Here is a 15,304-nt window from a genome sequence, read left to right as displayed (position 1 = left end):
GCCCAACAGGTGGATGAATGGACAGATGGACGAATGGAATGGATAGATGACACATCCTCAAGGAATAAAAAATTTTTTAAGAATATAAAGAATACAGCCGGGCGCGGTGGCTCAAGCCTGTAATCCCAGCACTTTGGGAAGCCGAGGCGGGCAGATCACAAGGTCAGGAGATCGAGACCATCCTGGCTAACACGGTGAAACCCCGTCTCTACTAAAAAATACAAAAAATTAGCCGGGCGTGATGGTGGGTGCCTGTAGTCCCAGCTACTCGGGAGGCTGAGGCAGGAGAATGGCGTGAACCCGGGAGGTGGAGCTTGCAGTGAGCCGAGGCAGCGCCACTGCACTCCAGCCTGGGCGACAGAGCGAGACTCTGTCTCAAAAAAAAAAAAAAAGAAAAGAAAAGAATATAAAGAATATATTAGTTCATTCATTTGTGACACGTTTTTAAAAATCACATTAACATAAAGGAGGTCCCAAACAACTCTGTGATATGTGTTGTCTTTTTAGGTGCTCAATTGAGGCAAGAAAGACAATGCTCCCGTCAAAGAAAAAGGGTCCTCTTGTGTCTTCCTTCAAATTATGCTATCATCAAGCTCTGTTTAGACTTTCCTACTACCCTTTTTATTTTCTACTAAAAACCAAAAATAAGCAAGGTGAGGAATGGAAAATAAAAGGTAAGAAATGCACCAGTTTATCAAAGAGTTTTTATTTTTGTATAATATAACTCTAAGATAATGTTGAATTTTTTTTTTTTCCTAGAATTTTCTAGTTTCCCAGGTCCCTGTTTTATTGACGCAGCCTCATGCTTTGCTCAGGGTCAGGGAGGAGAGGCAGCGTCCCTTTTGTTGGTGGTTGGAGACCTTGCAAGCCTTCAGAAGTCTTCAGAAACCTTTTACAAACCAAGCTCTTTCTCACGGTGGACTTGAGTCTTTTTGCTTGCTGTTCCCTTCACCTGAAGGGCTCTTTTCCCTTTCTAATTCTTTTATTGTTCAGCTCTCAGTCTAAATACTACCACAGTAAGGACTCCCTGCTCACCCAGGCCTCTTTATCACACCACATTGTTTTAATTGTCTACAGAGTTTTCATCACTGAAGACATTTTTCATGTATTTGTTTGCTTCCTTATTGTCCATCTTCCCATTGGAACATATGCTCCTCAAGAGTAAGAATTTTTCTTCTTTACTTCTATACCCCCCACGACTATAGTTCCTGGTGCATAAGAGGAGCTCAATAAATATTTGATGAAAGAATAAATGAGATTGCCCCTTGGAGAAGGGGAAGAGAAGGGAAGTGTACCAACCCAGGATATGACTGAATTGCCTGAGTTATTATCCAAAATAAACTGCGAAGAATCTGGAAATGATTCAGTTTAGAGTCAATTGGCAAGAATAGGTTTTCTGCTATCTGGGGCTTGAGAGATGGTTTAGTTTCAGTTATAGAGGAATAAAGAAAGTTCCATTTCTGAGACATCTTGATCTATAATTGTTAAGATTCACACATGCTGCACAATCGATAAACTGAAATTTTTTTTTTTTTTTTTTTTTTTTTTTTAAAGACAGAGTCTTGCTCTGTCACCCAGGCTGGAGTGCAGTGGGGTGATTGATCTCTGCTCACTGCAACCTCCATCTCCCGGGTTCACGCCATTCTCCTGCCTCAGCCTCCCTAGTAGCTGGGACTACAGGCTCCCGCCACCACGTCCGGCTAATTTTTTGTATTTTTAGTAGAGACGGGGTTTCACCGTGTCAGCCAGGATGGTCTCGATCTCCTGACCTCGTGATCTGCCCGCCTCAGCCTCCCAAAGTGCTGGGATTACAGGCATGAGCCACCACAACCGGCCGTGAATGAATGTTTTTACTCATGTGAAGATTATTTGATTAAAATTAGTATTTGGTGTGATGGGTAAAATTATATTACTATGCATCAGTGTCACTAGTATATATGACATCTGATCATACTAAATATAAAAATATTTCTGACATCTTTAAAATGATCATTTTTTTACATATTGTAAAATTTTCGGAATATGTCTTTAGGAAAAAGTAATTAATTTTTTTTGTTTTGTTTTGTTTTCGAGACGGAGTCTCGCTCTGTTGCCAGGCTGCAGTGCAGTGGCATGATCTCGGCTCACTACGATCTCTGCCTCCTGGGTTCAAGTGATTCCCCTGCCTCAGCCTCCTGAGTAGCTGGGACTCCTCTGAAAATATAATTAAAGCTATTTTTCTTAACTTTCAAATATATTTTTCATGTTTTATAACTCTAAGGTCTTTTTTTTTTACTTGGATAAATAAAATATAGAATTAAGATAATATGATCTTGTTTAATTCTAAAGCATTAGATTTAACCTAGGTGAAAGCTCATTTCCAAGAGGAACAGTATGGATCCCCTGCTGATGACTATTTCTTTTTCTTTTGGCTTTTTTTTTTTTTTTTTTTTTTGAGACCAAGTCTGGCTCTGTCGCCCAGGCTGGAGTGCAGTGGCACATTCTCAGCTCACTGCAAGCTCCGCCTCCTGGCCTCAAGTGATTCTTGTGTCTCAGCTTCCCAAGTAGCTGGGATTACAGGCGCCTGCCACCATGCCCAGCTAATTTGCGTATTTTTATTAGAGACAAGGTTTCGCCATGTTGGCCAGGCTGGTCTCGAACTCCTGGCCTCAAACAATCCACCTGCCTCAGCCTCCCAAAGTGCTGGGACTACAGATATGAGCCACCATGCCCGGCCACCATCTTGAAATTTTAACTGATCTGTCTTTTCCTTTGGGCTTTAAACCCCAAATGTGGGAGGGGAAGGCTAATCCTGTTCTGAATGTTTAGGAGTTTTTTTGTTTTCACACCAGACAACAAAAGAATAAACCAAGAAAGGGAAGGAAGGACCAAGGGAAAAAGGAAAGGGGGAAAGGAGTTCTTATAGCAAAGAGAGAAGTTAAAACCATTTGCTAAGGTCAAACTCATTGTTTAACCATTTATAAGTGAGAAGCTGTTTGACTCTCCAGTATACCAGCTAATTTAGCTTAAAAGTCCAATCCTTCATCTAGACCAGCATTGTCTAGGACCTGTAGCTCTTGGGACATTTGAAATGTGACTAATACAACTGAGGAACTAATTTTTTAAAAACCTTATTTTAATTAATGTAAGTTTAAATCGAATAGCCACTTGCAGCTAAGAAACAGTAAATTCCAACACTTAGTATAACACAGCTAATTATCTAGACGCTGTAGCTACTGTATTGGACAGCATCTAGATAATTAGCTGTGTTATACTTAAGTGTTGGAATTTACTGTTTCTTAGAACAATATTAAAGTAATCATCATTATGTTTCAAAATGAACGTAATGGAGCTAGTATTTTGGATAAGTGGAGATTTGACTTCAAGAAAAAAAAACAATTTAGGAAGATTTGATCATCTTCTTGGCTACTTATTGTGTCTAATGTTCTCATAGTTCCTTTTTTGGAAGCCAAGAAAAAAGTTTATTTTGTTACTGTAGTGCTTTTTTGCAGAGATTAAAAAAAAAATGTCCAACTACCAGATCTTTATCCGAAATACTGCCCACCTGAACATTTACTGATTCCTTCATTTTCCTTATGCCCTGAAGAGTTCAGTTAATTGTTGGTTTTGCTATTACAAAATTTGTTTGCTGCTAATAATTTGGAAGGTAGAGAGTTATTTACCCGGTATGTTTCTGGTTAAGATACTTTGAACTACTTAAGTTTTCAGATCTGCAAGAGCTATCTTTGATGAGATGACAACTTGGAGAAGGGTTCAGTCAAGTGCAGTTGGGTAATTACTCTGGAGATAATCACATGGTTTTGTAGTTTCTCTTTTTAAATTCGTTTTGCCTGCTTGGTGCTGAGGTCTGAATGTTTATGTCCACCCAAAATTCACATGTGAGAATCCTAATCCTCAGGATAAGAGGAGGTGGGTCCTGTAGGTGATTAGGGAATGACGGTGGAGCCCTCATGAATAGAATTAGTGTCCTTATAAAAGAAGCCCCAGACCAGGCGCAATGGCTCTTGCCTGTAATTCCAGAACTTTGGGAAGCCAAGGCAGGGGTATCGCTTTAGCTCAGGAGTTCGAGACCAGCGTGGGCAACATGACAAAACCCTGTCTCTACAAAAAATACAAAAACAAAACAAAACAAAACAAAACAAAACAAAACAAAAAAACCTTGCCAGGAGTAGTGAGTGGTGTGTGCCTGTAGTTCTAGCTAACTACTTGTGGGGCTGTGGTGGGAGGATTGCTTGGGCCTGGGAGGTTGAGGCTGCAGTGAGCAGTGTTCACAACACTATACTCCAGGCTGGGTGACAAAGTGAGACCCTGTCTCAAAAACATAATAATAAATAGGGGCCCCAGAGAGCTGCCTTACCTCCACTATGTGTGGACTTGGTGAGAAGGGGCTGTCTATGAGAAACAGGCCCTCACCAGACATAGAATCTGCCAGTACCTTGATCTGGAACTTCCCAGCCTCTAGAACTATGAGAAAGAGATGTGTATTGTTTCTAAGACACTCAGTATATGGTATTTTTGTTATAGCAGCCCAAACAGACTAAGACAACTTGATCTTTATTTTCCTCTGCTACAAGTCTTTTGTTGTTAATCATATTGTAAGGGGTTTTGTTTTGCTTTAAGAAAAGGAGAAATGCAGTCCGAAGATATCCCTAGATTCGTGATACCAGGAAGGACCATGACATCCAACATATGCTTTCAATATAGTATTGAAATAACCAAACATAGTGACCTCCCTCGTAAAACCGAGACGCACTCAAGTATAAACTTCAATTTATAAGTCACAAAGTTCAATTCTTGATAGCTGTAGTCTTTACATGGGGGCAGGACTCTACTTCCATCTATACCGAGAACTTGAAAATAAAGTTGCCTCTGAGAATAAAACCCTAAAATCCACCATGTGACTGCCATGGGAGTGTACCACATATATCTCCTCCAAGACAGAATCTGCCAAAGGACTGTCATTAGCTGGCAGCTTCCATCTGTCACACTCTTGGGATCTGCTGCATCACACATGCCAAGCCATACTCTAGCCAGGCTGCCCAGCCAACGACTGAACAAGGCAGGGGTACCAGAGCCAGGTGGCTCCTCCCCAACACAGGTCTCCTCTAGCAGGCCATCTTTGCTAGAGCTCCTCATTGCCCTGGCCAGTATTTTACTCAGGTCTGCACTATGATCTGAAGCACTTCCAGCCCAAACCCCCTTCTCTCCCTAACTCCTCTCACAGGTGTCAGACCTGCATTGCAGTTCGAGGCTCCCCACCTACTCATAGTCCTTCTTCCCTTTGTCCTCCATAGACCTTTCCCCTGATACCTCTCTTGCACATTGATCTCTTGCAGAATAGAATTCTCTAATGGTGTCTCCTTCTCAGAAGACCCAAACAAACACAATATAAAATGAATGAGACTCTTTTTTTTTTTTTTTTTTTTTTTTTTGAGACGGAGTCTCGCTCTGCCGCCCAGGCTGGAGTGCAGTGGCCGGATCTCAGCTCACTGCAGGCTCCGCCTCCCGGGTTCACGCAATTCTCCTGCCTCAGCCTCCCCAGTAGCTGGGACTACAGGCGCCCGCCACCTCGTCCGGCTAGTTTTTTTTGTATTTTTTAGTAGAGACGGGGTTTCACCGACTCATTGAAGAAATAACCTTAAAGAGCATTCTCAACAGTAAGGGCAAGAACCAGGTCTCTTCTATCCAACACTGTTATCTACAGTGCCTAGTGCAGCACTTGGCATAGCGTAGGCTCTTGATAACTTGCAAAAGGAAGGGAGGGAGGGAGTAACGGAGGGAGGGAAAAGGAATGATTTTTGGATTAGCTGGGACTTAAAAATCTAATGAAGCCTTAGTGAATGTTTAAAAAAAGAAAAAAAAAGCCATAGCATTAGAAGGAACATATGTAGGGAGAAAAGGGTGGTCAGTCTGGAATTTAGAGAAAGGAGCTTCAAAGAGTGAAAATTTGCGTGTGTCTCCAGCATTGTCTCACAGCTGCACACACAGATGCATACACACATTTATATATGTATCCATATCTAATATGCATAAATTCTAATACATGGGAAGTAATGTGTATGTGTATATTATACATATATTTATATGCCTGTTATTTTGCTCAGTATATATACCCAGAATACCCAGTACATATAAATAATACCTAAATATACCTCCAAGGTAAAAGGAAAATGAAACAAACAAAAAATTCTCTAGATACTGCCAATGGAAACATTACCAATTGAGAAAACAGAGACAACTGCCAGCTCCAGGCAGAGACAGTGCTTCTGTTGCTCCAACTTCCCATTTGTACAATTAGTCCTACACAGTGGGCCAGGATACTCCTGTCATTAGCATCTGGCAAATATATCCCTGCTAAGAAGCATCAATTCCAGTGTCCCTGAGAAAAAGCTCTAGTCTCAATGAAGAGCTATAATCCTATCAAATTCAATCAAATGGGTAAGTCTCTTGCTGTTTTTAAAAATTAATAACCATTTAATACCCACAATAAATATAATTTGATATTCAAGCATTTTGACTTCACTTAGAATTTACTTAGAATGATCCTTTCCCATATAGATCTTTTGCAATTATCTTAGCAGGAAAAATATACATATTCAGGGTTCTACTTATTTCTTAGGAAAATAAAGCTTATGTTGGGATTATTTTTAAAGCATTTACAGGACTTAAAATGTTTTCAGAATTCTGAGGATAAGACTCAAGGCACATACATTATTAATATAATGGTTTTATTAATATAATATAATTTATTATATTATGTAATGGTTTTATTAATATAATGGTTTTAGGACTGTGTTCATAGCCATGATTATGTGTATACATGTGTGTATATATACAAACATGTAAAAATACACACGTGTGTGTATGTGCACATATGTTAATTTTGCAGTTAGTTCTCTGTTACGCTCACAACTTTAAAGAATCTGTAAATTACACAATCTCATAGTTCTAAAGACTTTGTTTGCATGTAACATTTATTTGGATAATGCCTTTTAGGTAGTTAGCTTCCTTTTTCAGAAGTACAACCCTTAAGCAATCTTGTAACCCGTAACAAACGTGGGAAATACAGACTCTTTAATTCCAGTTGTTTAGCGAGTAATGAATGTAAACCTTTTCCTTGAGGAACAAATAAACAGCAATTTGAATTGAGGTAGATTGTTATCTCTGCCTGTGATTAGAATGGTGTTCTCCAAATGGCAGTTTAGAAGACAGTGAGTAAACAGGAAGTTACTTGTGAAGGGAGCTAAGACAGAAAAAGATCCACTATCATTCCTCTCATTCTAAGCCAGTCTCTTATTAGGGTAATGTTGACACTAAAATCATTATCATTGATTTTTTTAATTGGTGGCTTTTCCAAAAGCAAAGACCCAGAAGAACTTGGAACTAAAACAAACTCTTCAAATCCCTGGATAATACTTTTATCATAGAAAAGACATTGGAAAGAAAGGGGAGTGCAGTGGCACTAGTATTGTCTTTGGGTGGCAAAGTTAAGGGTCATTTTCTAATTTCTCTTTTTTAAATAGTTTCCAGATTTTATATAAGGAGCAGGTATTCCCTTTATACTTGAGGACATTTTTACTTGAAAACAAAAAGAAGAAGAGATGTTTAATGACAATGGAAGACCATAGAGCAAAACTGGAGAGAGCTTCAGTTTCATTTCTTGGCGTGGGTTAGGGTTCAGGCACTGATGCCAAGTTCTTGCCCCAAGCTTTGAGAATCAGTGAGTGAGGAGAGCACAGGGACCCCAAGATAGTCTGGGAAAAAGGGGATCTGGGCTGATATCCTGTGGTGTTTTCGGTATTTCTTGCTCCAGAGTCCTGGCCCCTTGTTAGCAGCCAGTCTTGGTGACATTCTCCTCATTTGTAATGTCCCAGCACTTCCCTAATGGCCCTATAGCATTGCCTGCGTTGCAGACAACTACCATCTTAGCTTAACTCATGATTATCAGTAACATTGAGTCCTGGTGAGAAAGTCAGATGAATTAGCTACAAAAGCATCCAGCTGGCTAAAGGGGTCAATCTGTTGGATGAGGTTCTTTAAATATGATGAGTACACCTAACAAAAAGATATCTATTACCTACAGTTGATACAAATCACTTTTATAGGCAAAGATTCATCCCCAAAAGTCAACATAATAAAACAATTCCAAGAAGTTTTGGTTTGATTTGGTATTGTTGTTAGTAGTTGTTTTTTTTTTTTTTTGAGATGGAGTCTCGCCTGTGGCCCAGGCTGGAGTGCAGTGGCGCTATCTCGGCTCACTACAAGCTCTGCCTCCCGGGTTCACGCCATTCTCCTGTCTCAGCCTCCCGAGTAGCTGGGACTACAGGCGCCCGCCATCTCGCCCGGCTAATTTTTTGAATTTTTTAGTAGAGACGGGGTTTCACTGGGTTAGCCAGGATGGTCTTAATCTCCTGACCTCGTGATCCACCTGCCTTGGCCTCCCAAAGTGTTGGGATTACAGGCGTGAGCCACCGTGCCCCACCTGTTGTTAGTAGTAATTCTTACTCCATGGTCCTCATTACCATCAATGGCCACACGTTGAGATTTTTTTTTTTTTTTTAGTGTCAAAGTTATAGATACATATTTTTTCTTTTCTTTTTCTTTTTCTTTTTCTTTTTTTTTTTTTTTTGAGACGGAGTTTCACTCTTGTTGCCCAGGCTGGAGTGCAATGGCACGATCTCAGCTCACGGCAACCTCTGCCTCCTGGGTTGAAGTGATTCTTCTGCCTCAACCTCCTGAGTAGCTGGGATTACAGGCATGCACTGCCATGCCCGGCTAATTTTGTATTTTTAGTAGAGATGGAGTTTCTCCATGTTGGGTCAGGCTGGTCTCGAACCCCTGACCTCAGGAGATCTGCTGTCCTCGGCCTCCCAAAGTGCTGGGATTACAGGCCTGAGCCACCACGCCCAGCCAAGGTAATTTTTTTTTTTTTTTAGCACTTGTCCTTACAGTTCTTCTTACACTCAAGTTGTCTCCGTATGACATGGTAGAACCCTGGGTTCTCTCAACAGCCTTTTCCAAATTCTTGAAGGCTTATTGCCATGTGGAAGTGGGGTGACCTGTTGTTCTGAAGCAGTCACCTCAGTCTTGGTCCTGCTTTACCAGGAAAATATTTGCTTACATGCTGCTTCCAGAAGAAAGAAAAGGAAAGAACCTCTTAGGCAGCATCTCCAGAGTAGTAGGAAGAGCTCTCTGATTGGACAACCCTTGGTCGCATGTCCCACTGGGGCTGGAGCAGCAGTGAATGGAATCAGTGCTCACAGAAGCTCACGGCATAGGGAAGGGTGGCTCCCCAAGGAAGGGATCCTGAGTAGATAAACAGCATAGGTCTGTTCACGCTGTCTCCATGTGTACTGAGTATTCCTGAATTCCCAGAAAGGCTCTGATGGATTTGCATGCAATATTGATGAAAACCTTGAGTTTTCCAGTTAGCCTGGGTTCAGATCTCAGCTTTTCTTTTTCTTTTTTTGCGACAGGATCTCGCTCTGTCACTCAGGCTGAGTTGCAGTGGCAGGACTGTAATTCACTGCAGCCTTGACCTCCTGGGCTCAGGTCATCTTCCCATCTCAACCTCCCAAGTATCTGGGACTACAGGTGCACACCACCATGCCCTGCTAATTACAAATTTTTTTTTTCAGTAGAGACAGGGTGTCACTGTGTTGCCCAGGCTGGCATTGAACTCCTAGGCTCAAGTGATCCTTCCACCTCTGCCTCCCAAAGTGATGGGATTGCAGGCATAAGCCACTGTGCCCAACCCCCAGCTTTTTTCTCCCCCAGCTTTTTATTTATATATTGTAGGCCTTAAGACCAGGCATGTTGGCTCACACTTGTAATCCCAGCACTTTCAGAAGCTGAGTCAGGAGGATCAATTGAGCCCAGGAGTTCAGGACCAGCCTGGGCAACATAGTGAGACTCTGTCTCTACAAAAATCATGATAATAAAAAAAATTAGCCCAGGCTGGACACTGTGGCTCATGCCTGTCATCCCAGCACTTTGGGAGGCCGAGGCAGGTGGATTACTTGAGGTTAGGAGTTTGAGACCAGCCTGGCCAACTTGGTGAAACCCCATCTCTACTGAAAATACAAAAATTAGCTGGGCATGGTGGCAGGTGCCTGTAATCCCAGCTACTCAGGAGGCTGAGGCAGGAGAATCATTTGAACCTGGGAGGCAGAGGATGCAGTGAGCTGAGATTGCGCCATTGCACTCCAGCCTGGGCGACAGAGACTCCCTCTCAAGAAAAAAAAATTAGCCTGGTGTGGTGGCACATGCCTGTAGTCCCAGCTACTCAGGAGGCTGAGGTGGGAGGATTGCTTGAGCCCAGGAGGTCTCAGCTGCAGTGAACCAGGATCACACTAGTGCACTCCAGCCTGGGCGATAGAGCAAGATCCTGTCTCAAAAGAAAAAAAAAATTTTGGATTATAAATCTCAGAATCTTCACCTGTAAATGATGCTCGTTCTTACCCCATAAGTTTGTTAAGAGAATTATACAAAATATTGTTTGCAAAGCACTTAGCACAGTTCCAGGTATATAATAAATGCTCAGTAAAAGTCTGAGATGATGATAATGACAGTTCATTATGGAAGGACTCCACTAAACAAAGTTTCATTCCACACCAACAAGAAGCAGCTGATTCCCTTGTGTTCAGCTTGGCCGGCTTTCACATGGTTGCCTTTGACTCAAACAATGCCTGACCCAGTCCAAGGTGGACAGGTGAGTGGAACTAGTTTCATTCAACACATCCTATTAACTCTGCAACTTCATATATCAAGACCTCCTTGGGGTTGCTTTCCTCAGCAGAGGGATGCAGGGAGACAGGCTAATTGAACTTTGTAGATCCCTATCATGGACATTAAACATACTTGTGCCTGCCCATTTTGTTTTAGTAGCCTTTTAATATTTGGAGGTATTTCTACATTATGTAACCTCACCTCCTAATAGTGTTGAATTTCCAGCCTCCCCTGTGGCTGAGACACTGCAAGTCATGTCACATGGACAGTACCAATCATATAGGCTTGCATGAGAGTTTGATCAAGAGATCACCGTGAGCAAAGAGGTTCTGTGATTCTCTTATTCTGTAGGAGGCAACAGGCTGTCTGGTCTTTGGGGCAGGACTGTGGCAAGGTTGAATTTCCCAAGGCAGAAATGTATCTGAAGTGCTCACAACAGTGGCGACTGCATTCAGTTCAAGTACCTGCATTTAGTGCTTAGTCTTGGTGGCAATAATGACAATAGAGTTCTCACTGGCCATTTCTGAGGCGAGGTTTTGGCTATTATTCCAGGAAAATGAGCTTTGAGACTGTTTCTATGACTCTCTTGATGGTAATGTGAACTTTCTGCTTTTACTGCTTGAACCAGAAGAGGGGACTCATTCTGAGTGGACTCAGTTGTTTGTAGCTAAGAAACCTGACCAGTACAATTCCTCCCTAATATCTTATCCTTGGCAGAGAGATGTGTTGGGGTGGGACAGGGGAAAGAGGAAGGTCTACATTTGTTCCTAACGTATGTTTACAGACATCAAAAAACACTGAACTTTTTTTTTAAGACGGAATCCCACTCTGTCGCCCAGGCTGGAGTGCAGTGCTGCGATCCCGGCTCACTGCAACCTCTGCCTCTCGGGTTCAAGTGATTCTTGTGCCTCAGCCTCCTGAGTAGCTGGGATTACAGGTGCCCATCACCACGCCCAATTTATGTTTGTATTTTTGGTAGAGACAGTGTTTCACCAGGTTAGTCTTGAACTCCTGGGCTCAAGTGACCCACCTACCTCTGCCTCCCAAAGTGCTGCAATTACAGGCCTGAGCCACCATACCCAGTGTGAACTAACTTATGAAAATTCTGGAATTTTTACAAGATGAGTACCACATTATGGAATGAATGTGCGCTGGATTTACGTGACATTTTCAGATGTTTACAAGGTTGATGAGTGAATCAGAGATTAACTGACAATGATGTTGACATACTGGGCCCAGCTAGATGCTAGTATTATGTAGCAAGAAATGTTTGAGTGGGGCCTAATTTTATAAGTGGTCAGTTCATTGGTGAATATTTTCATATTCCCATGATGTTGATGCTCTGTGCAACCTGGTAACTGCAGAGGCTGGATAATAAGGATCAGTTCACCCAGCACTCCACTTTTTGTTTTAAAGAATCTACCCACAGGGCTTTTGTTCTTTCTCTCTCTTCACTTTTCTACTGCCTGTGTGGGTAGCTCCCTGTCCATTATACTAATTCTGTTATCACAAATGTCCCGAAACTGGTCTCACAGAGCTGGACCCCACATATACCTTCAAAGTGCACTTGAGTCTTGATATGGTTTGGCTCTGTGTCCCCATCCAAATCTCACCTTGAATTGTAATAATCCCCAGGTGTCAAGGGTGGGACCAGGTGGAGATAACTGAATCATGGGAGCGGTTTCCCCCATGCTGTTCTCCTGATGGTGAGTGAGTGCTCAGGAGAGCTGATGGTTTTATAAGGGGCTTTCTGTCTTCTCCTATCACCCCATGAGGAGGTGCCTTCTGCCATGATTATAAGTTTCCTGAGGACTCCCCAGCCATGTGGAACTGTGAGTCAATTAAACTTCTTTTCTTTATAAATTACCCAGTCTCAGATATTTCTTCATAGCGGTGTGAGAACAAACTAATACAAGTCTCTCTCAATTTTAACACATCAACTTCTCAGGACATTTAAGGTTTATAATTTTGGTCAGAACTGTAGTTCCAAGTCAAATATGTGTTTTTAAGAGCAAATAATATGGGTCTTAGTAAACTCTAAAATCACAAGGTAAAATCAATGTCCTTCTTATGAGTGTCAACAACAACAGAATGATTGGTGTTAAAATCCTAACTCTTTAGTAAGCATATGAACACAGTCATCAATCTATAAATTAAGAAATGGTTGTGTATTTTAGTTCAAATAGTTTCCTATCTATTTAGGCACATTTAATACTTTGTTTATTTTAAATTTTGAAAACTTAGCTTAGTCCTGAATGAAGTATTTTCTGGCTTACGAGGACTGCAAATCATTACCAGAAAGTGAATTGAGCAATATTTTCACTTTATAATTTAAAACTATGACTTTCAAATAAACAATCATGTAAAAACACTTATGCTATTAGATAGCATATTCTTGAAATGCATGCAAAATAAACCATTTATTCTCCTCTTCGCTGTTTTAAAGACATTTTTATTGGGTTGAGGGTGTTTCAGGATATAAAGCAGTTTGCCAAATTCTGTCATTCTTTTTTTTTTTTTTTTTTAATGTCATAAAGGGTGTGGTGCCTGTAGAGAATTTTTGAAAGTTGTACTTTATGATGTTTTTGCCTTCACTTTTTTAAAAAATGGTAAGACAATCTAAGTCCTGTGGGTATATTCTGATTCCTAGTATAAGCTTCAGGGTTCCCTCACTATGAAAAGTCAGAATATTTCCTGTAGTCAGTTTTACTTACTTCCTTGCCAGGAGTGTTTTCTTTTTCTTTTCTTTTCTTTTTTTTTTTTTTTTTTGTGAGACGGAGTCTCACACTGTCACCCAGGGTTGGAGTGCAATGGCATGATCTCGGCTCACTGCAACCTCCATCTCCCGGGTTCACGCGATTCTCCTGCCTCAGCCTCCCGAGTATCGGAGATTACAGACGCACACCACAACACCCGGCTAATTTTTTGTATTTTTAGTTGAGGCGGGGGTTTCACCATGTTGGCCAGACTGGTTTCGAACTCCTGACCTCGTAATCTGCCTGCCTGGGCCTCCAAAAGTGCTGGGATTACAGGCGTGAGCCATCGCGCCCACCTGTGTTTAGATTCTTAACAGCTCATTAGAAATAAAGTCTTGATAAGAACTACTTTAATACTTTTCTTGTTTAGAAAGGTGAAAACAATTTAGAAGGAACAACACGAGGCACCAAAGTTAAGTTGTATCTACCACGGCTGGTGATAATTTAAAATCTCAATGAATCTAGTCTGTTCTGTTATTCTTTCATTAATCCCTGGTTATTGGGAAGCTCTTAATAAATGTTTAAAATTATATTTCTGTAATTAAGTAAAAGAGAGTATTGATTCCACAAGGCTAGAATTGTTCGTCTAAGAAAAACAAATTCTCCATAAATTTTAACCCGTTAATACCACAGAAAGATGTTGGAAAGGTCTAAGAACAGAGATATGCCAGCAGAGAAACACCATTTTCAGAACATGACATGAGATGGTGAGATTTGCTCATTTGGTTCCGTCCTCATTATCTGACATTTAATGACAGTTCACACAGAAATCGCTCGTCTGAGAACCCGTTTAAATGCCCGCACAGAGACTATCTTCCTTGTCATTGTCACACCAGTAAAAGGAAAAGAACCTACAGAGAGAGAGAATAAGCACAGAAGTTAAAATACGATAAAATCCCTCTTTTTCTCCCTTTCTTTCCTTGGATCTGGGTTTTGAAGGAGACAAAGAAGGACCCCCAGGCTTTCCAGCAGCCAGAAAGTGCTATTACTTTTTATTTAAAAGCAACTGGGAGAAACATTCCCCAAAGCAAAACCCGAAGTTCTCCCTGAGAATCGTCTGTGGGCATCTGGGCCAGGGCCGCTGGGGTGCCACTCCGCAAGGGGTTCCTCTTCTCCCTGGGATCCCTGAGGGCTGGACGCGAGAGGACCCGCTGATCCCGGGGTGCCGCGAGGAGACGCCCGCCCTCCCCACGAGAGGGGGCGGCTCTGGCCTCGGAGCCGCCCCTCCTGCCGCCAGAGAACAAACGGGATATTCAGCAGTGGCCTGTGGCTGCCAGAGCAGCTCCTCAGGGGAAATTAAGCGTCGAGTCAGACGGCACCGTAATCGCCTTTAAAAGCGCCTCCGCCCCGCCGGCCGCGCAACCCTCGGCTACCTGGGCCGCCCCACGGCGGTGCGCGAGTGAGAGGGAGCGCGCGGGCCGCCGAGCGCCGGTGTGAGCCTGCACTGCTGCCGGTGTGAGCGGCGGTGTGAGCGCGGTGGGTGTGGAGGGGCGTGTGTGCCGGCGCGCGCGCCGTGGGGTGCAAACCCCGAGCGTCTACGCTGCCATGAGGGGCGCGAACACCTGGGCGCCACTCTGCCTGCTGCTGGCCGCCGCCACCCAGCTCTCGCGGCAGCAGTCCCCAGAGAGGTAACGCGACCCCCGCCTGGGCTCCCTCTCTCTCCCCTCCCTTCCTCCACCTCTGCAACCTCGCCGGCTGCTTTACTCAACCCGCTTCGGCGCGCCTGGGTGACCCAGCGCTCGACCCTGCGCTCCCCGAGCGGTGCAGGCGTCCGCCACCCCCGTGCGTGGGCTGAGCCCCGGACCTGGGGACCCATCCGT

General features: G+C 42.8%; 1 protein-coding gene across 2 annotated transcripts in view; it reads left to right on the top strand.

Moving 5' to 3' along the window:
• The first annotated feature begins 14,754 nt into the window (after positions 1–14,754).
• LOC105470002 (procollagen C-endopeptidase enhancer 2) overlaps positions 14,755–15,304 on the top strand; it is a 135,808-nt gene continuing 135,258 nt past the window's right edge. For both annotated transcript variants that reach the window (XR_011619769.1, XM_011721696.3), the window contains exon 1: positions 14,755–15,112. Coding sequence is in view for 1 of the 2 variants with exons in the window: in XM_011721696.3 (XP_011719998.2) it covers positions 15,030–15,112 (83 nt within the window). In the remaining variant the exon portion in view is untranslated. The remainder of the gene's footprint in view (positions 15,113–15,304) is intronic.

Source organism: Macaca nemestrina, chromosome 2 (assembly GCF_043159975.1).
Source record: "Macaca nemestrina isolate mMacNem1 chromosome 2, mMacNem.hap1, whole genome shotgun sequence".
NCBI classification, from domain to species: Eukaryota; Metazoa; Chordata; class Mammalia; order Primates; family Cercopithecidae; genus Macaca; species Macaca nemestrina.
This window is presented reverse-complemented; position numbering and strand designations above follow the sequence as displayed.